The sequence below is a fragment of the Leucopleurus acutus genome (genome assembly GCF_964270905.1).
Source record: "Leucopleurus acutus genome assembly, chromosome: 1".
Taxonomy (NCBI): Eukaryota; Metazoa; Chordata; class Mammalia; order Artiodactyla; family Delphinidae; genus Leucopleurus; species Leucopleurus acutus.
This window is the reverse complement of record NC_139142.1, coordinates 198,960,659-198,986,557: the sequence shown is the minus strand read 5'-3', so window position 1 is coordinate 198,986,557 and position 25,899 is coordinate 198,960,659. Positions and strand designations below refer to the sequence as shown.

At 43.4% G+C, this 25,899-nt stretch overlaps 1 protein-coding gene across 1 annotated transcript in view; it reads left to right on the top strand.

Annotated features, from left to right (window-relative positions):
* The window catches only part of ST8SIA6 (ST8 alpha-N-acetyl-neuraminide alpha-2,8-sialyltransferase 6), a gene marked incomplete at both ends in the record, with an annotated part of 134,797 nt that overhangs the window by 69,118 nt on the left and 39,780 nt on the right, over window positions 1-25,899 (top strand). Inside the window, one exon of the mRNA XM_082845117.1 lies at window positions 6,325-6,414. Coding sequence (XP_082701243.1) covers window positions 6,325-6,414 — 90 coding nt within the window. The remainder of the gene's footprint in view (window positions 1-6,324; window positions 6,415-25,899) is intronic.

The following is a 25,899-nucleotide window of genomic DNA, read 5'->3' as shown; positions in this document are numbered from 1 at the left end:
AGAACGATTCCTATTCTTTGGACTTCCCATTTTTAGGCTGTGTTCCCCATGTGTTAAGAAATTCTTTCTTCAGAGAGATAAAGTTGATTCGGTTTTAAGCTTTTCATTTAGATTCACAACTCAGTTTGTGCCCCCTTTCTGGCCACTGTAAATAGAATTTGGATGTCCCAAGAACTTGGGACTTCCCTGGTGGTCCAGTGGTTAAGGATCCACCTTCCGATGCAGCGGACATGGGTTCAATCCCTGGTCGGGGAACTGAGATACCACATGCCACAGGGCTACTGAGCCCGTGAGCCACAACAAAGAGCCCACGTGCCACAACTAAGACCCAACACAGCCAAAACTAAATTAATGAATTAAAAAAAATAATAATTTGGATGTTCTTGGCACTCTTCAGTAACTTACAAGCAAATTATTCTTTGGGATGTTTTATTTGTCCGGGGACTGAATGCATATTGTATTAATTAAAAGTCTTTAACTCTGTGTTTTAGTGGTCCTTGTGGATACCGACTAAATAATGATGACAGGGCTTCCCTGGTGGCGCAGTGGTTGAGAGTCCGCCTGCCGATGCAGGGGACACGGGTTCGTGCCCTGGTCCGGGAAGATCCCACATGCGGCGGAGCGGCTGGGCCCGTGAGCCGTGGCCGCTGAGCCTGCGCATCCGGAGCCTGTGCTCCGCAACGGGAGAGGCCACGGCAGTAAGAGGCCCGCGTACCGCAAAAAAAATAAAAGATAATGATGACATTACTTTGTAGGGACTGAATCACTTGTTCTGGTTAAGAGAGATTCTTTGCATTTTCAGAGCCTTAATTATTATTAGTTTTCAGTACCCATTGTAGTCTCTAAGCTTCTTGCTATATTGTGAAATCTTGCCAGTTGGTTTTCAACTCAAGTCTGACTTATGAAGATAGAATTTCAGATCAGCCACATAGATAACAGTGATAGCAGAAATACTTGTTTTTGTGTATCTTTCCCCTAATCTTATTAAAGATTTTTTTCCCCTGTGACATACTGAAGTGATGAAAACGTGCCTGAAGGCTTGGTTGCCGGTACCAAAAAAATAAATCCTATAATTAAATAATAAAAGCAATCAAAATCCATAATCTAAGACTCGCAAGGAATGGAAAAAGAGGAATTTGTACCACTTAATGGTTAGCAAACAGTCAGTAAAAGATGAGACTGGAATTACGGTCAAGGGCCAGGTCCTGGATGGCTCTGTGTGTCCCTCTGAGGCTGAGGGGGGACACGGAAGGGAAATGACACGATCAAATGTGTTAGCAGGACCACCCACCTGGGGACCATGAGGATGAATCAGAAGGGAAAGGGCCTAGCTTACTGGACACCATGTATTTATCAAGGCACCAACCCACCTACCTGGGTGATTTTGCTCCTAGCAGTCCTTGGGGGCAGGTATGGGAATGCATTAGGCCAGATGCTGTATTGCTCCATTATGGCAGATTTGCAAGGGGGATGTGACAGAATGTTGAAGGAGCAGGAACTTGGGCATGCTGGTGAGATGCTACCCATGCTACTCATGAGCAGACAAGCAATCTTGTCTAGTGACGGGCAAGCAGAGATTGTGATCTTGCAATGGAGCAATTAAAGAGACGTTGGCAGGGCAGTTGTTAGAGCCATCTCAGGTCTCTGGTCTGGGACGCCTCAAGCACTAACTTGGTTCATCAGGTTCTAGCAGATCTCCAGGAGGATGGCCACCGTCCCTCCATGACTTGTCCTGGGAGGCTGTCTCCACTGTGTATTTGGCAGATTGAATGTGGGGTGATTCTTTTCTCTTCTTTGGCTAATTCTGTTAAGAAGTTCTTTAAAAGGGCTTTCACCAGCAAATTGAAATTAAAAAAAAAAAGAGCTATCAGAGTTGATGGAAAGATAATTATTATCTTTATAATAGATAATTATCTATTATCTTATTTTGAACCCATGAGAGTCTGGCCCCAGAGATTTTGGTTCTTAGAGGTTTTTTTTTTGTCTCCCAGACCCAACTGCTCAGACCGCCAAATTGAGTTAGTTTGTGGGGGGCAGGGGGTCCCTCTCCGTTCATATCCTAGACTTCTACCTACAGCAGCTCTGATGTGCTTTCTCTGCTGCTTTCTTTACCATTTCAAGTTCTCCCTGAACATCCAGTCCTTTTGGATGGGCCATTCCAACCTGATCCCCAGTCATCCTTCCTCAGGTTATAAATCAGCCCACATGACTTGTAGCCATCGCATCTTCTGCCAGGTTACTTGTGACCCCAGGTCTTTGGATTTCCTACTTTCATCTCTTTGTATTTCTCTCTGTCCCCTTTGCCTTGTCTGAGAGATGTCCCCAAATCAGAAGTTGAGGAGGATTTATTCTAATGTCTTCGTCTGTGGTGGATGCCATCTTCTCAAATAGGATCATGACCTCTCTCAACTCAAACCTGGGAAGGTTTCTTCTTTTCCTCTCTCAAGAGCAAGTAACTCCCTTGTGGTTTTCCTCATGAGCTCAGATCTAAGGAACGTCTAATTCTCACTTATTCCCACAACGGAGAGGACTGATGGTCTAGCGCTCTCCCTGGAAGGTCTAATGCCTTCCACTTCTCCACGGGTCCTGGCATCTCTTACGGTGTCAGGTCTTCAGGCATCTTAAAACATGGCGGTTATATTGTTAATTTGTATTTCTGTCACTTTGAATAACAAACATTGTTGAAAACAGCATGAACTAGGAGTCTTGTCTAAGAGGCAGTGAAAGGGGCTATATTGGCCAGATGCCTAATGTAGACAAACATTTGAAGTTTATGGGTTCCACAGGTCAGTATTTTAGCATTTTCCTAGGAAGATTTTAATGATATTAGATGAAAAGGAAGAAAACTAGGAAGATCCTTTGAATGAAAAGGGGGCAGGAGAGAAAGAGAGAACTCAAGGGGCTCTCCTTTCTGTTCCTTTTACTGTGAAATGACTTCTGTGGGTGGGAGAAGTATTACCATACCATCCCCTATTGTAATAACAACAACTGAGGAAACAACACAGAATGCATTTAGGAGAAAAAGAACACAACATTTATTCAGTAACTTTTGTGTATCAGCTGTTTTTATACCCATCCCATGTAATCCCTTGTCTTGGTCCATTCAGGCTGCTAGACCTGGACCGGGTGGCTTATAACTACCAGAAATTAATTTCTCACAGTTCTGGAGACTAGAGGTCCAAGATCATAGCATGTACAGGTCTGGTGTCTGGAGAGCCCACTTTCCCATAGACAGCCATCCTCTCATTGTAACCTCACAAGGCGGTAGGGGACCAGGAAGCCCTCGTGGGCCAGTTTTATAAGGGCACTAATCCCATTCATGATCGCCCCCTCCTCATGACTTCATCACCTCCCAAAGCCCCACCTCCTAATACCATCACCTTGGGGGCGAGGGTTTCAACATACGAATTTTGGGGGGACACAAACATTTAATCTGTAGCATCCCTATAAACTACCTTATTGAGTAAAGATTTAAAAAGGAAACTCTTGGATTTAAAGGCCAAGGTCAGAGCGTGGAGCCCAGATTCAAGGCTGGCCCTGCCGGCTGACACCTAAGGCCCCTTTTGTCCCTCCGGCTTCATTCTTCACTCTCTCACCTCCACTTCCCCGCAGGTACCCTCATGTGCTTTCCATGGGCCTTCTGTGATTTCAGTTGGGCAAAGCTGTTTGGACTTTTTATTAACAAGGATACTCTCCGATTTAAGGAAAGTGCTCTGACACCAAACCCTGGGTGCCTGTTTGTCACAGTTTCACAAATTCAGTCTTGCGAAGCCATCAGAATTCAAAGCACTGCTGGCTCAGTAATTCACTTCATTAACGGTGCTGCCTGAACACAATACACAGCAAATTAGAAATAAACAAATCCTTGGAAAGTACCGTAATACATTCAGAAAGCACAGCAGGTGAGGCACGTAGACAGAAGGAGGACAGAAGTGGGGAGGGGGGGACTTCCCTGGTGGCGCAGAGGTTAAGAATCCGCCTGCTAATGCAGGGAACACGGGTTCGAGCCCTGGTCCGGGAAGATCCCACATGCCGCGGAGCAACTAAGCCTGTTCGCCACAACTACCGAGCCTGCGCTCCAGAGCCCGCGAGCCATAACTACTGAGCCTACGTGCCACAGCTCCTGAAGCCTGCGTGCCTAGAGCCCATGCTCCACAGCAAGAGAAGCCATGGCAGTGAGAAGCCCACTCACTGCAACGAAGAGTAGCCCCTGCTCGCCGCAACTAGAGAAAACCCGCACGCAGCAACGAAGACTCAATGCAGCCAAAAAAAAAAAAAGATAAAGAGGGATTTTGTGAGCCCATATGTATTTTGTGCACTGTCTTTTTAGACAGCACTTCTGGAGGATTAATTATGAATCTCTCTTGTTTATATCTTTATCTTGATACCTCCTGCCACCTCACCTCCCATATCCAACTTATTATGAAGTCCTGGCAGTTTTACCTCCAGAATAGATCTCCAATCTGTCAGCCTCTCTTCCTGACGATGGGCGAGTGGATGTGGGCTTCTGGTCCACTCTTGGATCCTGATCGCCTCTTTCTCTGGCCACAGAGGATGATTGCCCTTCTCTGACAACCACTGTGCAGTCAGGTCGGGCATGCAGCTAGTTCTGGCCAGGCTGAAGCATCCGGATACAGAGGAAGACCTTCCAGCACTTTCTTCTCCTGCCACAGCGATTATGGAAGTGGGTTGTTGAAAGGAAGGTGCCCCAAGAGCGCAGTACGCAGTATTCCTAGATCGCAGGGAGCACGGCCGCCCTAGAGAGCTACCCAGTGTCTAGTGGGCATTTCATGAGTAAGAAACAGACCTTTGTGATGCAAAGCAACTGCCGTTGGGGGATGTCTGTGAGCGCATCATAGTCTGTTCCATCCTGGCTGGCAAAGCAGGTTGCCGTCCTCTCTCTCCTGGAGCCCTGCAGAAGCCTCCTAACTGTCCCACCTTTTCTGTAGTCCTGCTTCCTCTCGTTTCATTTCTCAGTCAACTACTTAAAACGCACCTGAGGCCAGGCCCATCCATCACTCCCTGCCCCTAACCTACTGCTCCCTGTGTCCTTAGGGTCCATTCTAAACCTGGTTCACCAGGCCTGTGTGCTCTGGCCCTTACTTACTGCTCCAGACACCCGTTAGCCTTTCAGCCTTGAGCCTCACCGGCCTCCTTTCAGCTCCTCACACATTCTGGGGCCTTTGCACATGCTTTCCCCTCTATCTGGAATGTTCCCCCCTCTTCCCAAAGTAACGCCCTTGGATTACCCTGGGGATCTGCACCCAAATGACACTTTCTCAGAGGCCCCCCGGCCCCCAGGGTGCAGGCAGCTCCCCATGGTACCCACTGCTGTCTTCAGGATCCTAATAACCACAGATCAGAATTCGGTATTCATTCCTGTGGTTGGTTGGTTGATATACATCGTTCTCTTTAACCGGACTGCAGGCTCCACTAGGGAAAGGGACTGTGTGCTGTGTTATCCAGCTCGGTATCCTGTCTCCTGTGCCTGGCTCCCAGCACATATTAGATCCTCAGCAGATACCTTCAGGATGATTAAATAGATGCACTGCCAGGAAGTTGGAGTTGTGTGCATGTTTTCGAAGTGTAGGTAAAGTGGTGGTTGATATATTTTTGAGCATTTACTGTGGTAGGCGTGGTACCAGGTGCTTTTCATTGTTCCCTCTATCGTGTATGTATCATGACAATAGCACTATGGGGTAAGGACTACAGATGCAGAAACAGAGGCCTCAATCAGTTCAGTAGCACATGTGTCTGCAAGGCTCGTTAGGCAGCCCGACTCCATGACCCATTTCCTTAACTCGCTTTGTGATTTGGTTTTGTTCCAACTCCAGTTCTTCCAAGTTCATAAAACAATAGCAACAGACCCTTATATCACAGCTACTGTAATAATCAAAGGCCAGATTTATCTTGCCTTCTTTTGGGAGAGCATTACAGATGTCCTGTGTCTTCTGCATGCTTCCTAGCCGGAGACATCTTCTAAAAATAAAGCCTGCTTACACACACGATGATTAAAACTATTCAATAACTTGTTCATTGTACATACTAACCTCAGAGTATGAGAACATGAAAATACAGTCCCCCATGGAGTGTTCTTTTCTGTTTGACTTTATCATGTCAAAAAAACCTTTTTTTCTTTTTTCATTTAGACCCATTGTTGCAGGTGAAAATATCAATTTCCTTTGCCACAGAGAAATCCAATAAAGGGATGAAAATCAGACCTCAGTTGGGCCCCCATTATCAATTCAATCTGCTTTTTGTTAACCGTATCTCATAAGCTCTCCTTTTAAATCAATCTCTTTTTGAATCTCTTTCACAAAACAGCACGTATCTGAACGAGAAGTTCCTCCCGCCGACAGAGAGATGCGAAAATCTTCAAGCCGGCTTGGAGACTTTATCTAACAAGACGAGAAAGTAAGTTCTACTCTTTGCCTTGAATGTAATTTTTTTTAAAAAATGGAACTTTATTTATTTATTTATGGCTGCACTGGGTCTTCCTTGCTGTGCGGGCTTTCTTTAGCTGTGGTGAGCGGGGGCTACGGGCTCTAGGCGTGCGGGCTTCAGTAGTTGTGGCTCGCGGGCCCTAGAGCACAGGCTCAGTAGTTGTGGCACACGGGCTTAGCTGCTCTGCGGCATGTGGGATCCCGGACCAGGGCTCGAACCTGTGTCTCCTGCATTGGCAGGCGGATTCTTAACCACTGCGCCACCAGGGAAGCCCTCATTTACTTTTAAAATAGGTGTTTTGTAAGTGTCAAAAAATGTTTCACGGCGTCTTTGAAATCACTTGGAAAATAAGACTGTTCGCGAGAAAAGGAAATATCAGACAATAACGCATATATGTGGAATCTAGAAAAATGGTATAGATGATCTTATTTGCAAAGCAGAAATAGAGACACAGACGCAGAGAACAAATGTATGGATACCAAGGGGGAAAAGGGGTGGGGGGGAGGAATTGGGAGACTGGGATTGACACCTATACACTATTGATACTGTGTATCAAGTACACAACTGATGGGAACATACTGTAGAGCACAGGGAACGCTACCTAATGCACTGTGGTGACCTACATGGGAGGGAAGTCCAAACGGGAGGGGATATCTGTATGTGTCTGGCTGATTCATTCTGTGTGCAGTGGAGGCCAACACAACAGTGTAAAGCAACCATACTCCAATAAAAATTTAAAAAAAGACTTCACATGGAGGCATGACCTTGGGCTTGGAGAAGCTCCGTCGGGTCAGGGGGATGGTGAGGGGCTGAACAGTGCAGACCAGGGTCCGACCCTGGCACTGGGGGCTCTGCGTATCCGTCCCTGAATCCACATTCACTAGACACTCCGTGTAGTCTTACCAGCTCAGCTTTTCTAGGCCCTGGCTCTTTTTGAGAACCCCATGGCATTCCGGACCCTAGTCTAGAGAAACGCGCACCTGTATCGAGCTGCTTGCAGTCCCATGAAGGTTAACAGGCTGACCCCACGCCCACCCCCGCCCCAGTCCCAGCTGTGGTTCACTTGCAGCTTCCCACACCTGCTGACGATCCTGTGTTTCAGGCTGTCTCCAGCACCATCTTCTCCGAACTGGGGAAAAGGAGCTCGAAAAGCTCCGAGCTGCGTGCAAGGAAGAGCTACTCGTGGCCTGAGAGTCCGACGGTAGAGGCGCTGCCTTGGCTGTCCCGGGAAGGGGCGGAGTCTGGCGGTGCGGGGGGGGGGGGGGGGGGGGATGCGCGTTCGGGCGGGGCCTGGCTGGCACCTGTAAATCTCCCTGGAAGGGACTCATCAGAGTTGCAGGTCGCTGTGCGCTTGCCTGACCGAGTTGGAAAGTTGTGCGGGGTGAGAAGGAGAGCAGGGTCCTCATGGCAGTCGTGTGCAAGGGAGACCCAGCGGCCTGACCTTCTCTTCCTAATAATCAGTCTGGCGATCAGTCTTTCTCTCTCCTCTGTCTTCCTCTCCTCTCTCTCTCTCTCTCTCTCTCTCTCTCTCTCTCTCTCTCTCTCTCATACACACACACACACACACACAGACACACACACATCTCTTCCTCTTTTAATGTTAAAAACAGTTTATGGGAGGAAGCAGTTAATGCCTATAATCCTTGTACTTCCATCCCTGGAGGGTGACCCGGGGGGGCGGGGCGGGGGAGGGAAACTGCCGTAGGCAGCCTGGTCTAATCTCCTTTCAACTAGACCTTGGGTAATAGACTAATAATACTCGCCGAGAGGAAGGAACCGTTGTCAACTGAATGTCCTAGCATCTGCTCCCTGCCTGAGGAATTACTTATGTTAAATGGAACCCAGGAACCGTGAGGCAGGTCTCCCTGGAGAGCATCACATGGGCTGTCCAGCTCTCTAGGTGTACGGGGAAATGTTTCCTAGTTTAAACGTTCCTGCTGTGTAAGGAACCCAGGGACCTCACTTAGAGACCTCACCTACTCTTCTGGGCCGGAGGTGCATGTCCAGTGCAGGAAGCCAGGACTGAGGAGGCCGCCTTGGGCGTCCCAGGTGCCTCTGCTTTGTCTGAGCCTCCCGACAGCCTGGATCCTTGAAGTTAGTGGGAAAGCCTACTACCCAGTAAGATTTCTGATTTGAGTGAATCTGGTTTGGCAGTCCAGCCCTGTATGCTCCTGTATGTTAGCTCAGTTTATTACAATGGATAGTCCTCTGGAAATGTTTGTTTTCTTTTCCTTCAATTCCAACTGATGGGCCTAAGCGTCCTAGAGAAATCCACTGTGCTGCGTACTTGCATTTGCTGCACGTGACCCACTTCTCTCCCTTCACCACAGTTTGCTCTGTGTCCCGCTTTGCCCTGGGAGGCCGACCTACAGGGACTTCATCCATAGGCTCCTGGCTCCTTTGTCAACTGGTTTTCTTTGCATTTGACTCAGAGGAGAGCCCTAGAAATGGATCAGGAAGGGGGAGGAATGAAAAGAAGCTTTTCTCTTGTGATGTTGCTGCAGGCGAATTACATCCTTGACCGAAGGAAGGTGTTACATTCTTAATGAAGGTCATGACTTTTTTTTTTTTTTTTTTGCGGTTCGCGGGCCTCTCACCGCTGCGGCCCCTCCCGCTGCGGAGCACAGGCTCCGGACGCGCAGGCTCAGCGGCCATGGCCCACGGGCCCAGCCGCTCCGCGGCACGTGGGATCCTCCCAGACGGAGCACGAACCCGCGCACCCCGCATCGGCAGGCGGACCCTCAACCACTGCGACACCAGGGAAGCCCGAAGGTCATGACTTTTGTTAAGTGTCTCTCACTCTCCTTTTTCACTTCATTCCCTCCACTGGACTCTTCAGCCTAGGGGTGAGCTCTTAATGCTTCCCTGATACTGTATTTGGATTTTCCTACATCCAGCCCAGGACTTTGGGAAAAGTGCCTTCTTTAAGCTTTTCTCAAATGACTCGGTTTGAGCAGGCCACCGTTTTTGCCGGGACCCTGGCTTATGGTAGCTGGGCCAGAACTAGCAGTTGCAAACGCTTCTTTTCTTGCACAATAAATACATTGAATCTTGAGGTGGACGTAAAGCAGCTCACGCATTATAGATGGCACTACACGTCTGTGTTGATCATATTCGGGCCATCGTTTTGCTTGTTGTCTGCTGGAAGCTTTCCTGAGGGACTCAGCTTCCACATGCCCTGCGGCACCACGCCTCGAGAGTACAACTTGGAAAAACTGGTCCTTGCTCCCCGTTCCCTGCGACAAGCCTGTTGTATTCCTTGCCCGACGTGTGAGTCGGTGTGTGAACGCTTCAGCTGACTCTCTTCACCTCTCTCTCTCTGATACGAGCTGCCTTTGTTCCGCAGAGTGACAGAAGTGCTTAACGTAACCATGACCCGTAGCTGTGCTTGGGAGCAAAGCGCTTGAGTCAGCGTGGCGGAAGGTTCTTTCATCACGGGAGGTGACGTTGTTTTTCAAGGCAGAGAATCTTACACCCCCTTTATGGGCGTCCACAAACGTGGTTAACTGCAGCACGCGAATGAGATGGTCTGGGCATATGGTCTCACGTTTGCTCTCACTTTGTTCTTGGTTTGGATTTGGCGCTAAGACCTTTTCTCGGCTGTTCTTTAGAGAGATGCCTTTTCATGACCTGCACAGTTTTCAGCCAGCTCGTGCAATTAGCCTGCACTGTTATTCTGTTCCGCAGAGGTCTAGAGAAAGTAGGCATGAATTACCCATTGTTATGAAAGCGTTATTTTGCACTCAGGAGACTAATTTGTTCAGTTGTATTGTCTATTGTCCGGAACCGCGCGTTCTGCGACCACTGTTGTTACAGACGTACAGGGGACAATCAGGAAAGCTATTCGGTGCCTGGTGATAAAAGGCAATTTCATTTTCTTAGAAATAATGATTTAACTCTGTTTTTTTTTTGCCTCTGTGCGATACGTGGGATCTTAGTTCCCCGACCAGGGATCAAACGGGCGCCCCCTGCAGTGGAAGCGTGGGGTCTTAACCACTGGACCGCCAGGGAAGTCCGTAGCTCTGTTTTTTTCACAGTCTGTTAAAGAGTTAAAATTCTCTCTTTCCTCAGCCAATTTGTCCATTTCAGATGCTAAAATAGAATTTAGGAAGAGGGCACTAGAGTGGGAGGGAATCGGTGCTCTGTCTCCCACTGGTCTTGACTTCATTTTTCAATAAAAGGAAGTTAAACAGTTGCCATTGGGAAGACCATCGAGATGGGGTACCTTGTATCACAAGTCTTTATTTTCTGTTTAAGACTCTGAGCTCCAAGACCATGAGTTTGTGGTTCTGTCCATGGTGCCTGTCACAGGGCTCAGCACATAGTAGTTGCTCAGTAAGTATTTGTGGGATTAAACTAATGAATAAATAAATATACCTCTTATATCCTCAAAGCATTTTCTCTACCATCTCTAATTTGTAGCTCTTAAAAAATTACCCATAAACTTCAACTCGTTTTTGAAACCTATCTTTCACTTCTCTGGCTCTATCTCTTACTTTGAATCTGAAGTTTTCTGTTTTTTCCTATCTCATTCTTTCTCCCTGAATGTTTCTCTGGGTTTCTCCATCCCAAACCTTTTTTTACCAGGTGTCTCCCAGATAAAATATTATCATGAACTAAAATGCTACCTAGCCAGGGCTTCCCTGGTAGCGCAGTGGTTAAGAATCTGCCTGCCAATGCAGGGGACACGGATTCTTGGTCCAGGAAGATTCCACATGCCGCGGAGCAACTAAGCCCATGTACCACAACTACTGAGCTCACGTGCCACAACTACTGAAGCCCACAAGCCACAACTACTGAGCCCACATGCCACAACTACTGAAGCCCGCACGCCTGGAGCCTGTGCTCTGCAACAAGAGAAGCCACTGCAATGAGAAGCCCATGCACTGCAATGTAGAGTAGCCCCCGTTCACCGCAACTAGAGAAAGCCCGTGCGCGCAGCAACGAAAAGTAGCTCAGCACAACTAGAGAAAGCCTGCGTGCAGTAACGAACACCCAATGCGGACAAAAATAAATAAATAAATAAATTTATTTTTAAAAAATCTGTAACATACTACCTAGCCATCTTATCACTGCTAGTTTGCATTTTTCAGTATGGCAAAGATTATTTGTAATCTTTTGTGCTATGTGTATATGATTGTAAAGTGTTGACCGTATGAATATCCAAGTTGTCCATCTTAGTTCACATTGTTTCAGACCAATGAGCTGGTTTTTCAAGAGGAGATACTTCAGAGGGGCTGATCCAGGAAATGAACTCATTCCTCCCCATCTTAGGTTTTGCTGCCTCTGTTCCTGTGCCTTTTTCTTCCTGTGTTCCTCTTCCATTTTCCCAGATGATCCTGGATCCCAAGAAAATGTCCATCTACATTTCTTCAGTTTCCACCACCTGGTCAGGGTAGATGAGCTACTCCAACAAAATCTCCCCAAATGCAGTGTCATAACACAGTCTTGTATTCTCTCTCACGCAGCATTCAGTATAGATGTTCCTTCCTGGTCAGGCAACTGTCCTCTGAGTACTGACTCAGGGATTCTGGCTCTTTCCATCCTATGATGCAGGCATCTTCAACAGGTGACCCCAGGGTTGCCGCTGAAGGAGAGGATGCTATGGAGAAAGCACCCCCAGCTTGGAGGGGACACACATCACTTCCGTTCACGTTCCACTGGCTGGAACTAGCCTACCTCGATGTTTCGGGTCATGTGACTGGGCTTGGCCAATAGAACGGGAGTGGAGCTGGTGCGTGCTTGGCGTGGGGGAAGTGGTTTCTGGCTGGGATGCCGCTTACAGCAACAGCTATGCTATGGACACGGAGCGCCAATCAGTGACGTCAACCAGATATTTCTGCGCCATATGTATTAAATAGCTCTGCCGTTCCCATTATTCTGTTGACTCTAGGCCCTTCAGGTCTTCCTTAAAGATGGAAGGAAACACTTTTCTTAAACAACAGCAATCTCTTATACCTTCTGAACACTTGAGTAGTTTAAATAGTACTTCTAGGGAAAGGAGATATTTAGAGCTCTTCTTAGGCACAGAGTGTAAGCCACTGCCCTGTAACTTGCTGCGCAGTCACCAGGGCATGAAAAAGTTGCTTGTGTTCAAATAGCTTTTCTTGGTAAGATTCAGATGCTCAGAATTAAGGTTTGGAACCCAGGCTTGCATAGGCTGGGCGTGGCTTGAACCATACACTGCTTGGTGAGTGTGTATGTCTGATGAGCTATTTCATGCCGTACCATTTAAAATTACTGAGAACAAGAGAATTTTCTGAAAGGATCATCTTAATGGGGCATCCTGAAGATGTCTGTTCGAAGGCTCTGTTTTGCAGGATGAAAGGCAAAGTGAATTGAAGGCTGGCCCCAAGCGTTCTTCCTGTTTATTATCTCAGAGAGCACAGCATGACCTGAATTGCAGCTTGAAAAGAAGTATAAATTATGGCGGATCAGGCTTCAAAATACCTGGCTCTGAACATACCACTTGACAGCCTGTTAACAAAGCAAGTGTTCCTAAGTTTTCACTTGTCTGTCAGGAAAAACAGCTTGTGGTCATTTACAAGATTTTCTCGGCATAGAGTGACGTATGACTTGTTCACCTAGCTTTAAATCTATGGTGCTTTCTTTGCTTCTTAAAGAGATACCCACAGTTTTGTCTGTCTTTTCATCTCTGACCCTTTAACTTGCCTTTTGTGGTCAGCTTTTAAGGACTAGCCCTTAAAATCTAGCCCTACTTCCTTTCCTTGGTATTGAGGTCAGAAAGAAGAAGTTAACACAAAACAGCCATTCATGCCAACTTGGTATGTTCTTAATATCTTGTGATGTATCTCTTGGTAACCAAAGGAGTGGCTGTGTTTGCTCATATAAACTTTTAAGTTGAGGCAGGTGAGCTAACATCGAGGCTATGATAGAAGTCTCTGAAAAGTTTTTTTTTTTTTGCAGTTGTGTCAAGTCTATCAAAACGTGGTTTAGCCATCATTCTGTGCCTCAAAGAATACATAAGAAATAAACCATCATACAAGTTAAGAGCTTGAAGGAATAGTCTCTTAAATTCTTCTAATCTGTATACTTTTTTATGTTTTATGTTTTTATGTTTTTTGTTTTTCTAAAAAATCTAATTTCCTCAGTTTAAAGATAAAAGTGGGATTATGCCTTGTTCAGAGTCAGGCAACCAGTTAAAGACAAGGTGGGAAATAAAATATTTTGTGTGTGGTTGTTGATGCTAGAAGGTAACTGGAGGAATTCTAGTCTGAATTGCTTAGTTAATACGTGGCAAGAGTTGCTTAGTATCGTTTGTTACCATGCTGAAGATTGGAATCGTGAATTATTTGATTATAAGTGTTTGTTGGTGGAAACAAAACCGACTTTTCCCTCAGAGGAAAACTGAAACACTGACTTTCTCGTTATACTGCAGTCTTTTTTTTGTTTTGTTTTGTTTTTTTGCGGTACGCGGGCCTCTCACTGTTGTGGCCTCTCCCGTTGCGGAGCACAGGCTCCGGACGTGCAGGCTCAGCAGCCATGGCTCACGGGCCCAGCCGCTCCGGGGTATGTGGGATCCTCCCGGACCAGGGCACGAACCTGCGTCCCCTGCATCGGCAGGCGGACTCTCAACCACTGCGCCACCAGGGAAGCCCCTCTACTGCAGTCTTGATTATGTATTCACATTAGGCATTCTTTCCAATTTTAGAAGTGGGATGGAGAAGGAAAGCAAATCTGTCATTGATACTTTCGCCCACCACTTTCAAATACGTTAAAGGTATCGTTTCTTTACTATCTGTGGTAGCCAGACTTCCAAGGTGGCACCCAATGATCATTTCCTCCTGGTATTTACTTGCTTCTCCCCTGCCTCACTGAATAGGGCTGCCCTGTGTAAACAATACGATATCGCAGAAATAACGATGTGGGATTTCAGGGCCAGGTCCTAAAAGGATTTGATAGTTCTGCCTTGCCTGCTGTTGGATTGCTCGTGTGGGGGAAGCCAGCTGTCATGTCATGGGGACACTGAGAGGTCCACATGGCAAGGAACTAAGATCTCCCACCAACAGCAGCACCGCCTGTGTCAGTGAAGCTCCTTGGAAGTAGATACTCCAGCCCCGACCAACATCTTGACTTTACATCCTAATGAGCTGCTGGGCCAGAACTATCCTGCTACGCGACTCATGAATTCCTGACCTACAGAAACTGTGCGGTAATAGTTTATGGTTGTAAAACAACGAAGCCACTAATGTTTTTCATAATTTTTCACATAACCACGGATCACTAATTGACTACTCAATTCACAATCTTTATGATATTATATTTTTATCATAATGACAATTATTATGATTACCAAAATTATCAGTAGTGGTAATAACAACTACCATTTTTGTGGACCTACTGTATACAAGATAATTTAAGTATATCTACAGTCTTTGCAGTATTTCTTCAGAATAGCTTTTGTTATTCTAACTCCACAAGTGAAAGAGATGAAGTCGGAGGGTTGAATGGCTTGCAGAACATCAGACAGTTAGAAAAGGCAGAGCCAGGGCTTGGATGACATTCTGACTGTTTTTTTCTCACTAGTGTATGGTTCCAACCTTAATGAGAACAGAATTACAAGTCACAAGTACAGGAAGAGAAAGGCATTTGACTTTAAAATGCGAAGCTACTTAAAAGCAATCTTCCTCCAACATACCATATACTTTCCTCACTTTTTGTTACTTATTTTACTTAAACATCCGTAATGTAAATATACACAGGTAGCTTTATCATGTACAGCAACCGCTGTACCCTGATTGTAACTCGGGGACCAGTGTGGCTTTTCTTGGTAAGATCATGGCGGATGGCTAATTATTGTCATAGTTCAAAACCAATATCTGAAACCTTTGGGTGTTTTTACGTTCTGATCATATATTAATTTTCAGTTTCAGGAACACACAGCAATTTCTCTGCGTCCAGCACTATGAAAGGCACAGAGACAGTTATTCTCAACCTGGAGGTGTGTATCATACTCCCTGGGAGCTTTTTCAAAGGATGCGTGGTTGAGAACGGGTTGAGAACTCTTGCTTAAGGAACACAATGATAAAGAAATTATTTCTACTCTTTTAACAGCTTGCAGTATATTAAGAAAGTCAGGGACTTCCCTGGCGGTCCAGTGGTTAAGACGCAGCACTTCCACTGCAGCGGCCGCGGGTCTGATCCCCGATCGGGGAACTAAGATCCTGCATGCCACGCAGCGCGGCCGAAAAATAGAAAAGAAAACAAAACCAACGCAACAAAAAAAACAAGTCAGATAGTTACAATACTTTAGTTTCTCCTTCTCAGTCTTTGTAGATTCCTCCGCATCTCCCCTCACTTTTGACACTGGAGTGTTCCAGCGCTCAGTCTTCAGACCTCATTTCTTTTCATCCTCAGACCTCAGGGGCCTCATTTAGTCTCATGGATTTAAATACCGTCTACATACTGATGATTCCCAAGTTTGTATTTCCGGCCTAGACCTCTTTCCAGGTTTCTATGACCTCTGCCCAGTGATCACCTCCCTGGGGTGCTCATAAGGAATCTTGTGATCCTTATAAACCTCACAGGATCTCCTGGATCCACCCCCCGAACTTTGTACTTCAGCACTGTTCTCCATTTCAGTTAATGGCAAGTCTATTTTTCCAGTGCTCAGATCTAAATGCTTGGAGTTACCCTTGACGCCTTTCTTTTTATCCATCCCATTGTCTGTCATTAAATCTCACTGGCCACCTTGAAGTCATACCCAGAAGCTGATCATTTCTTACTCACTCTATCACTTCCAGCCTGGACCGCGCCATCTTTATTCCACTCCTGGGTTGTGGCCAACATCTCTAAATTGCTCTTCCGGCTTTCACCCCTGCTCTCCTAGAGACTCTTCTCAATGAAGTAGACAGTGGGAACCTTTCTAAATGTAAGTCAGACCAGGTCACTTTTCTGTTCTAATGTTTTCTCATTTCACTCAAAATAAAAGACAAAATTCTTAAAGCAGCCTACTACAAGGTCCTTAGAGCACTTCTCAAATATACATGTAATATATTTGCCAGCACAAAGGAGCTGTTATGGGTGGGAGCAGAGTTGCATCAGGCTAAGGAAATGACTACAAATGGTAAAGTAATAATTATAACAATGTGTAATTGGGTTTATAACATTAATAGATGTAATATTGTATAACAAAAATTCCACAAAAAGAAGAAAAAGGGGAGAGACTGATATAAGAGTAATATTTTTATATATTAGAGCAATTAAGCTAGTATAAACTGAAAGCTGACTCTGATAAGATGTGTGTGGTAAACCCTAGCGCAACCACTAAAAATATAGTTAAAATTATTAAAGATGTCAAAATGGTACATTAGAAAAATTCACTTAAGGCATAGGAAAGCTGTAAAGGAGGAATAGGGGAACAAAAAAATACATGAGACGTAAAAAAACAAAAGTAAAATGGCAGAGGTAAATGTAACTGTATCAGTAATAACATTAAATATGAGTGGACTAAACCATTCAATCAAATGGCAGAGACTGTCAGACTGGATTAAAAAGCACGATCAAACTATGCTATCTACAGAAGATACATTTTTGGATTCAAATACACACACAGATTGCAAGTAAAAGGATTTTTAAATGTATATCTTGCAAACAGCAACCACAAGAAAGCTTGAGTGGATATATTGATATTAAAATAAATAAACTTTCAAAACAAAAAGTGTTAGTAGAAATAAAGCAGATCCTATCATCATAAAAGGGTCAATCCAGCAGGAAGATATAACAGTTATAAACACATATACATCTAATAACAGAGCACCAAAGTACACAAAGGAAAAACTGACAAAGGGAATAAATAATTCAGCAATAATTGGAGATTTTAAATACTCTATTTTCAGTAGTGGATACACCACCAGACAGAAGATCAACAAGGAAATAGTAGAATTGAACAACACTATAAACCAGCTAGACTTAACAGACATCTATAGAGTACACCACCCATCAACAGAATGTACATTCTTTTCAAGTGCACACAAAACATTGTCCAGGGTAAATCATATGCTAGGTTATAAAACAAACCTCAATAAATTTAAAGAATAGAACTAACACCAAGTATGTTGTGTGACCACATTTTTATGAAATTTAAGATGAATATTCAGGAAAAATAATTGAGAAACTCACAAATCTGTAGAAATTAAACAACATACTCTTAACTGTGCAGTGGGTCGAAGAAGCAATAGAAAGGGAAACCAGAAAATACTTCGAGATGGATGAAAATGAAGACACAATAGGCCAGCGTTTATGGGATATGCAGGAGGTGATAGCTAAAGTGTACAAGACGTCTTTTTGAGATGGTAAAAATGTTCCAAAATTGACTGTAGTGATGATTGCACATATCTGCGAATACTCTAAAACCCACTGACTTCTCTGCTTTAAATGGGTGAGCTGTATGGCATACTAATTATACCTCAGTGAAGCTGTTAAAAACTTTAACAGGTCTGCAAATCTTTTGAGGATTTTATTTTAAGACAGAGTCTGATTCTGTAGGTGTGAGGCAGGGCCCGAGAATCTGCATTTCTAATAATCTTTCTGTGTGATGCCAATACTGCCAGTCTGAGGTCCACACTTTGAATAGCAAGGCCTCTACCATCAGATTTCCTGTGACCTTTCTGGCCTCATCTCCTGCCACCTTCATGAGTGGATTCCTGAGTGACTCGTGTGTGATTTCCAACCAACCGGACCATCTTGCTATTCCTCAAACATACCGTGCCTGCCTCTACCTCTGGCCTTCACACTTGTCCTTCCCTTTGCATAGAATGTTCTTCTCATTCCCAGACCCCCATATGTGTATTGCTTACTTAATCCCTTTCTTCAAGTCTCTGCCCAACTCTTACCTCCCAGGGAGGTCTTCCCTGACCACCCCACTTAGATTGCAGCCCTATTTCACATACTTTCTTTCCCTCTATTCCTGCTTTATTTTTCTTCACAGTACTAAGTACATTATACTTCAACATGATTTTAATTTATGTATTATTTGATGTACAGTTTCTTAGGGCTTCCATAACAAATTACCGTAGACTAGGTGGCTTAAACAACAAAAATTTATTTACTCACAGTTCTAGAAGTCTAAGACCGAGGTGTCAGCAGGTTTGGTTTCTCTGAAACCAAAACCAAGTCTCTCTCCTTGCCTTCTTGCTGTATGTATGAAGCATACACACATGGTCTTTTCCGTATGTATGGTCTTTTCTGTATGTAGGCCAGCCTCCTGGTATCTCTCTGTAAATAAAAACTTCCTTTTCTTATAAGAATACCAGTAGATTGGACTCGGCCCACCCTAATGGTCTCATTTCAATTTAATCCCCTATTTAAAGGCCTTATTTCCAAATATAGTCATATTCTGAGGTACTGGGGATTCGGGTTTCAACGTATGAGTTTGGGGGAACACAGTTCAACCCATACATTGGGTTTATTGTCCATAATCCCCTATTACAATATAAATTTCATGAGAATGTGGATTTTTTTAAGAAAATTTATTTTGTTCACTATTTTTATTATTGGTCTCTAGAACAATATCTTGTATATAACAGATGCCCAGGAAGTACTTATTGAGTAAATACATGAAAACAAAAGGTAAGTGCTATAGAGATATTTAGTGGATTTAGGGTGGTGCAAAGGACATGGGAGAAAGAGATCAACTCTGCTTATGTGAGTCAGAAGAATTTAAAAGGCGAAAGGTTCATAGCCATTCATATGTGGTTTAAAAATCTTACCAGGTGTAATATCCATGCTAGCTCCTTCACTCTTGTAACTCACTCTAACTACATAATGTTACACTTTAAGAGATGGAGAAACACTCAATTTATTAGTTCTTTCTGATTCCTTGCAACATATAGGATCCTAGTTCTAAAAATTGATAGTATAAGATCACTAAACTGTTATTTTCAACTCTGGATATCATATGTGGAGATTTCTTTCCATAAACTTGAAAAGTGGGTCATCTTTCTTTCATCTTCAGAAATCATACAGCAGTAGTGTTGTGAGGGAAAACGCGGGAATCTTCAATAGCAGCCTCAGTCCTTGTTTATTCATTCTTTCCATCCTGGTGATGTATTTGCATGTTGCAGATATTTGTGAAGGGGATACTTTTAAAAAAATATATCTTTATTGGAGTATAATTGCTTTACAATGTTGTGTTAGTATCTGCTGTACAGCAGTGTGAATCAGCTATATGTATACATATATCTCCATATCCCCTCCCTCTTGTGTCTCCCTCCCACCCTCCCTTATCCCACCTCTCTAGGTGATCACAAAGCACCGAGCTGATCTCCCTGTGCTGTGCAGCTGCTTCCCACTAGCTGTCTATTTTACATTTGGTAGTGTGTATATGTCCACGCCACTTTCTCGCTTCGTCCCAGCTTACCCTTACCCCCTCCCTGTGTCCTCAAGTCCATTCTCTACATCTGCGTCTTTATTCCTGCCCTGCCCCTAGGTTCATCAGTACTGTTTTTGGGGGTTTTTCTTTTAGATTCCATATATGTGCATTAGCATACAGTATTTGTTTTTCTCTTTCTGACTTACTTCACTCTGTATGACAGACTCTAGGTCCATCGACCTCATTACACGTAACTCAATTTCCTTCCTTTTTATGGCTGAGTAATATTCCATTGTATATATGTGCCACATCTTCTTTATCCATTCATCTGTTGATGGACATTTAGGTTGCTTCTTAAAATGATATTTTTTGTTGGACTGTGAGGTACTGCTTGACTTTGGCATTCTATCAAATTAGTCCAGTGAAGTAAATTGTTACCCCCAAATAATTCTGATAAGTAGCACCATGAATAGCTTTCCACTTATGCTGTGTATTCCTATTTTACCTTCCAGATCTACTCTCTACCTTTTTCATTCTTGCTGTGTGCTCCAGGAGGCTGATTTCCTTGTGCTACCTTAGTTGGAGTCTCATAACTTTTGCCTTCTGGTCAGGGTCACTTTCTGGAAGTCATTGGTATGAGAGTAAAAAATGGGAAGAGAGAAAGTTTGGGGTATTTATTCCCCTGGATCCCTCTCTGTGCGAGTGGTTTAGGGATGACTTCATCCTCTACCAAAGGCCACCTCTGCAGTCCTGTGACCTTCTTCTACACCTCTAGCGATAGCTCTTTCTGGCTAGTGTATGGACTTAGGGTGGTAAGAGCTTTCCTCCTCTACCCCTATTGTAGCCTTAGTGTGCTTCACCAATCCGTGTAGCCTTTCCTTTACCATGTCCCACCCCTTTGTAAATGGATACCCCTTTCCCTCTTGGTTGGCTAAAGCTAGTCACTGCTTGCAGTATTTCCTAGCACGTGTCTTAAACATACAATTACTGTCCAAACCCCAAAAGTTAATGATCCAGGACAGAGAAAGTGTTCTTTAAAAAAAAAATCAATATCTGACTTTTTCAAATGTGGCAATTTGGAGATTTCAGTGGCGCTGTGAGGAAGAACATTGGCATCTTTAGGAATTCATTCCTAAAGCTGTTTTGGAATACTTACCTTGTCTGAGGGACACTAAAAGGTATGCAGAGAATAAGAGTTTGAATCCCTTTCTCCTATGCCAAGTGACAATAATCACAGCATTCTAATTAGAAGTTACCATCACGCAGAGTTAAAAACGATGTAAATAGAAGTCTCCTGCTTCTAGTGGTTGAAATGTCAGTAAATCAGTACCATGTGTAGCTCAGTTCAGCCTGCTTGCTACATATTTCTCTTTTTTGGCTGTCACACATTCATCAGCCATTCCTTTCGCATTTGCCTTACCTATTGAGGTGCTCCTATGTTGGGTGCATAAATATTAACAGTTGTTATATCTTCTTGAATTTATCCCTTGATCATTATGTAGTGTCCTTCTTTGTCTCTTGTAATAGTCTTTAAAGTCTATTTTCTCTGATATGAGAATTGCTACTCCAGCTTTCTTTTGATTTCCATTTGCATGGAATATCTTTTTCCATCCCCTCACTTTCAGTCTGTATGTGTCCCTAGGTCTGAAGTGGGTCTCTTGTAGACAGCATATATACGGGTCTTAGTTTGGGATCCATTCAGCCAGTCTGTGTCATTTGGTTGAAGCATTTAATCCGTTTACATTTAAGGTAATTGTCAATATGTATGTTCCTATTACCATTTTCTTAATTGTTTTGGTTTTATTTTTGTAGGTCTTTTCCTTTCTCTTATGTTTCCTGCCTAGAGAAGTTCCTTTAGCATTTGTTGTAAAGCTGGTTTGGTGATGCTGAACTCTGTTAGCTTTTGCTTGTCTGTAAAGGTTTTAATTTCTCTGTTGAATCTGAATGAGATCCTTGCTGGGTAGAGTAATCTTGGTTGTAGGTTTTTCCCTTTCATCACTTTAAATATGTCCTGCCACTCCCTTCTGGCTTGCAGAGTTTCTACTGAAAGATCAGCTGTTAACCTTATGGGGATTCCCTTGTATGTTATTTGTTGCTTTTCCCTTGCTGTTTTTAATATTTTTTCTTTGTATTTAATTTTTGATAGTTTGATTAATATGTGTCTTGGCGTGTTTCTCCTTGGATTTATCCTGTATGGGATTCTCTGCACTTCCTGACTTGAGTGACTATTTCCTTTCCCATATTAGGGAAGTTTTCAACTATAATCTCTTCAAATATTTTCTCAGATCAGCCATTCCTTTAAAAAGTATTGCCCAGTGGAAATGATTGGCTGTACTGACTGAAAATCTTATACCGCTATATTGATTTGCAGAATTTGTTTCCATGTAGACCTGAGGTCTTCAGGGGTTTTATAGAAACTAATTACAAGAGACTGTTTGATCTACACAGGATACCACTTAGAAGCCTACTGACTTAATATTATTGGGGTGTCTCCACCCATTTCAGTAGACAAAAAGATTGGCTTTCACCATGAAGAGATGTTATAGGAAACTAAATCAGTACCTCAGCTGTTTACATAGGACTGATAAATGAATATCTTCAAGATAAGGTCTAGGCATCTAATAAGTACCCAATAAATATTTAATGGTTAAGTTAACTAACCATAAATTGTGCCTTTTGAAAAGTCCTGTTTATATCTTAATTGAAATAAAACTAGTCATAGCATGTGGGTCTTCATCTCCAAAGAGACGTCTCTAGAAAAACATTTTATTATTATTCTTTATTGAGATATAGTTGATTTAAAATATTATGTTAGTTTCAGGTGTACAACGTAGTAGTTCACAATTTTTAAAGGTTATGCTCCAGTTATAGTTATTATAAAAGAGCGGCTGTTTTCCCTGTGCTGTACAATATATTTTCATAGCTTATTTATTTTATACACAGTAGTTTGTACCTCTTAATTCTCTACCCCTGTCTTGTCTTTCCCCCTTCCCTGTCCTCACTGGTAGCTACTAGTGTGTTCTCTATAGCTGTGAGTCTGTTTCTTTTTTGTTTCTTTATTGTTTTTTTTAGATTCCACCTGTAAGTGATATCATACAGTATTTGTCTTAGAAAAATATTTAAAATTTTAATATTATATTTACCTAGTATCATTTTTATATGTTATTTATAATCTGTATCTCATTTTGAGTATCATTAATAATGACTGAAATAGATATTATTTATTCTTTTGAAAATAACTTGCTGCATTATTTAGTATGATTTATTATATGTCTTGGTACCAGAAAATACTTCTGATGGGACTGATTTTCAGTTTCATTCTGAAAATAGATGAGATGCAGCATGATATATTGGAAAGAGAGCCAGAGTGTGAATTAAAAGATGTGAGTTGAATTCTTAGTTCACCTACTTACAGTACAACATTGAGCAAGCTGTTTATCTTCTCAGAACTTTTAGTTTTGTCATCCATAAAAATGGGGGTGATATCATAGGGGTGGCTGCCTCTCACAATTTTGGGGTGAAGACCATACTTTGCAATTGAAAACCAACTGTAACTGTAAATTTGCAGAATGTATGATGTGATTCAGAGCATTTTACTCAACAGGAAAATGCTATAGAGGCACGTTTGTTTCACACATTGGCCCACACTTGTAGCATCCATGGGATTTTTCCTTCTCTAGCCATGCTTCCACCTTACAAATCATGATGGTGCTGTGGTAGTCTTAATTATCTCAAAAAGCTGGTTGGTGATTTATTGTTCAGTAGAAAAGGACCAGCATATAGGGAAAAAAAAACTCTTTAACTTTCCTTATTCTTTAGTCTTCCCCTTTATAATACCAGAGGATAATGCTTCATTTCTAGACATAAAAAAAGATTCTTTGAACACAGCAACTCCAGGAAGTAAGTAGCTTGAGTACTGTCTTCTGATTATAAAATGGCCAGGAGTATTTCTCCTTTTAAAATATTGATACATATGTCTGCTGTAATGTGTTTGACTTGGTTTTAAGTATCAGGGACTCTAAAGTCAAAAGCCCTTCTATGCAGCTAACTTACTAGTAAAATCAGATACATTATGATTGGCGTCTTTCAATATTAAGTTACATTGGAGCCAGCTACAATTTATTGGGAGACATACGTCATGAAAACAAAACGTTTTTAAGACTATCCATACTTTACAATGAACTTTTATTCTAACTGGCAGTGGGTGATAATTTTAATGTTCTAGACTAAGCTTGATATAATGGGAAGGATGATTGTCAAAATGACACGAACTCTGCTTTTCAAGTACGCCAAAGTTAAAGTATAATATACATAAGAGTGCTTAAAACCTTTGGAGAAATAAAGTCATCTGTAATTTCCCAAGCTTGTAGTTGCTCCTTGCATCTAATATGATAGTTTTGTTTCACTGAGGCTTAGGACCCCTCTGAATCAGTTTTCTTGATGAGTCAGGTGTGGCAGCAAACTCTTACCTGGCCTTCTTGGCCAGCCTCCATAAGGCTCAGACTGGGGGAAGACTGCAAAGTTCTGAGCCAGTCTCACAGGTTGTGGAACAGGGGTGGAGAAGGATGGGGCAGTGGTGTGCTCACGTTTAGCAACTAGCTTGTGGAGAATGCCCGGACTTGTCACATTTGCTGCTTCCAGTGATGTAAATTGTCCCACCTTGCCTAATTTCAAGCTACCAGTGGTTTCACAACGTGCTCACAACGTTGCTGGACATGTACCAGGCAGTTCTTCCAAGCTTGTATGAGCCAGCTCCAGCACAATAATGAGAAAGAAAGTATGGAGCTAGGAAGAGAGGTTCCCCACACCCATCCTGCGGCAGCAAAGAGAGTTGAGAAAAGACCTTACGCTCAAGTCCAAGAGTTGGCCAAAATGAGATAGGGATTTACTGTGTTTTTTGCTTTTAAAAGTTGCACAGGTTAGATCTCTCACAACATAACCCCTTTCCTCTATTTCCTGTGTGAAATCTCAGCAAATTCTGCATTGATCACGATTGAGGGAGTTCAAAGTCGAAGATGGAGGCAGTCATGGGTTAATCATGGCAAAAAGGGTAAAAGTGTAACCAGATACGCACACGTGCACACTCATTTTATTTCATGCTAAGAAATTGGGGGGCTTCCCTGGTGGCACAGTGGTTGAGAATCCGCCTGCCAATGCAGAGGACATGGGTTTGAGCCCTGGTCCAGGAAGATCCCACATGCCACGGAGCAACTAAGACCCTGTGCCACAACTACTGAGCCCGTGTGCCACAACTCCTGAGCCCGCATGCCACAACTAGTGAAGCCCGCACGCCAAAAGCCCATGCTCCTCAACAGGAGAAGCCACCGCAATGAGAAGCCCGCGCACCACAGTGAAGAGTAGCCCCCGCTCACCGCAGCTAGAGGAAGCCCGCACACAGCAACAAAGACCCAGTGCAGCCAAAAATAAATAAATAAATAAATTTATTAAAAAAACAAAAAGAAAAGAACAGAAACTGGGAAAGTAGGAAGGATGAGTTGGGTTAATGGACTGGCTGAAGTGACTGACTAGCTACTGAGCTCTAATCTGAGGCTCTTCAGGCAATATGCTGAGGAAGGGGTAGGCTTTACTATAGGGGTAGGTGAGTTGTGAACAGGTCAAGGGAGTGCCAGTCAGCACTGGGGAATGTTACTGAGTAGAAGCCATAATCTGTGGAGTAAGGAAATATTGCTTTGAACTTACAGTAGTGTATGACCTCATTACATTTTGTATTTATAATTAAATTACTCACGTATTTCCTGGGTTAACAAGAATAATCAGCTTGATCTGGGATTGTGTTAGTCTAGAAATGCTTAGCCATCGAGGTCCTGTGGTTCCGGAAAGGCATAGTCTAGAAAGGCAGCCAATGTGTAAACACGGAATGAAATTCAATGTGAGAAAGGCTATTATTAGAAGTATTGGTCTAAGGACTCTGAGAACACATAGGAAGTAGCAACTTCTCAGTTCTTTAAAAAGCATATTCAGGGCTTCCCTGGTGGCGCAGTGGTTGAGAGTCCGCCTGCCAATGCAGGGGACATGGGTTCGTGCCCCGGTCTGGGAAGATCCCACGTGCCGCAGAGCGGCTAGGCCTGTGAACCATGGCTGCTGGGCCTGCGTGTCCGGAG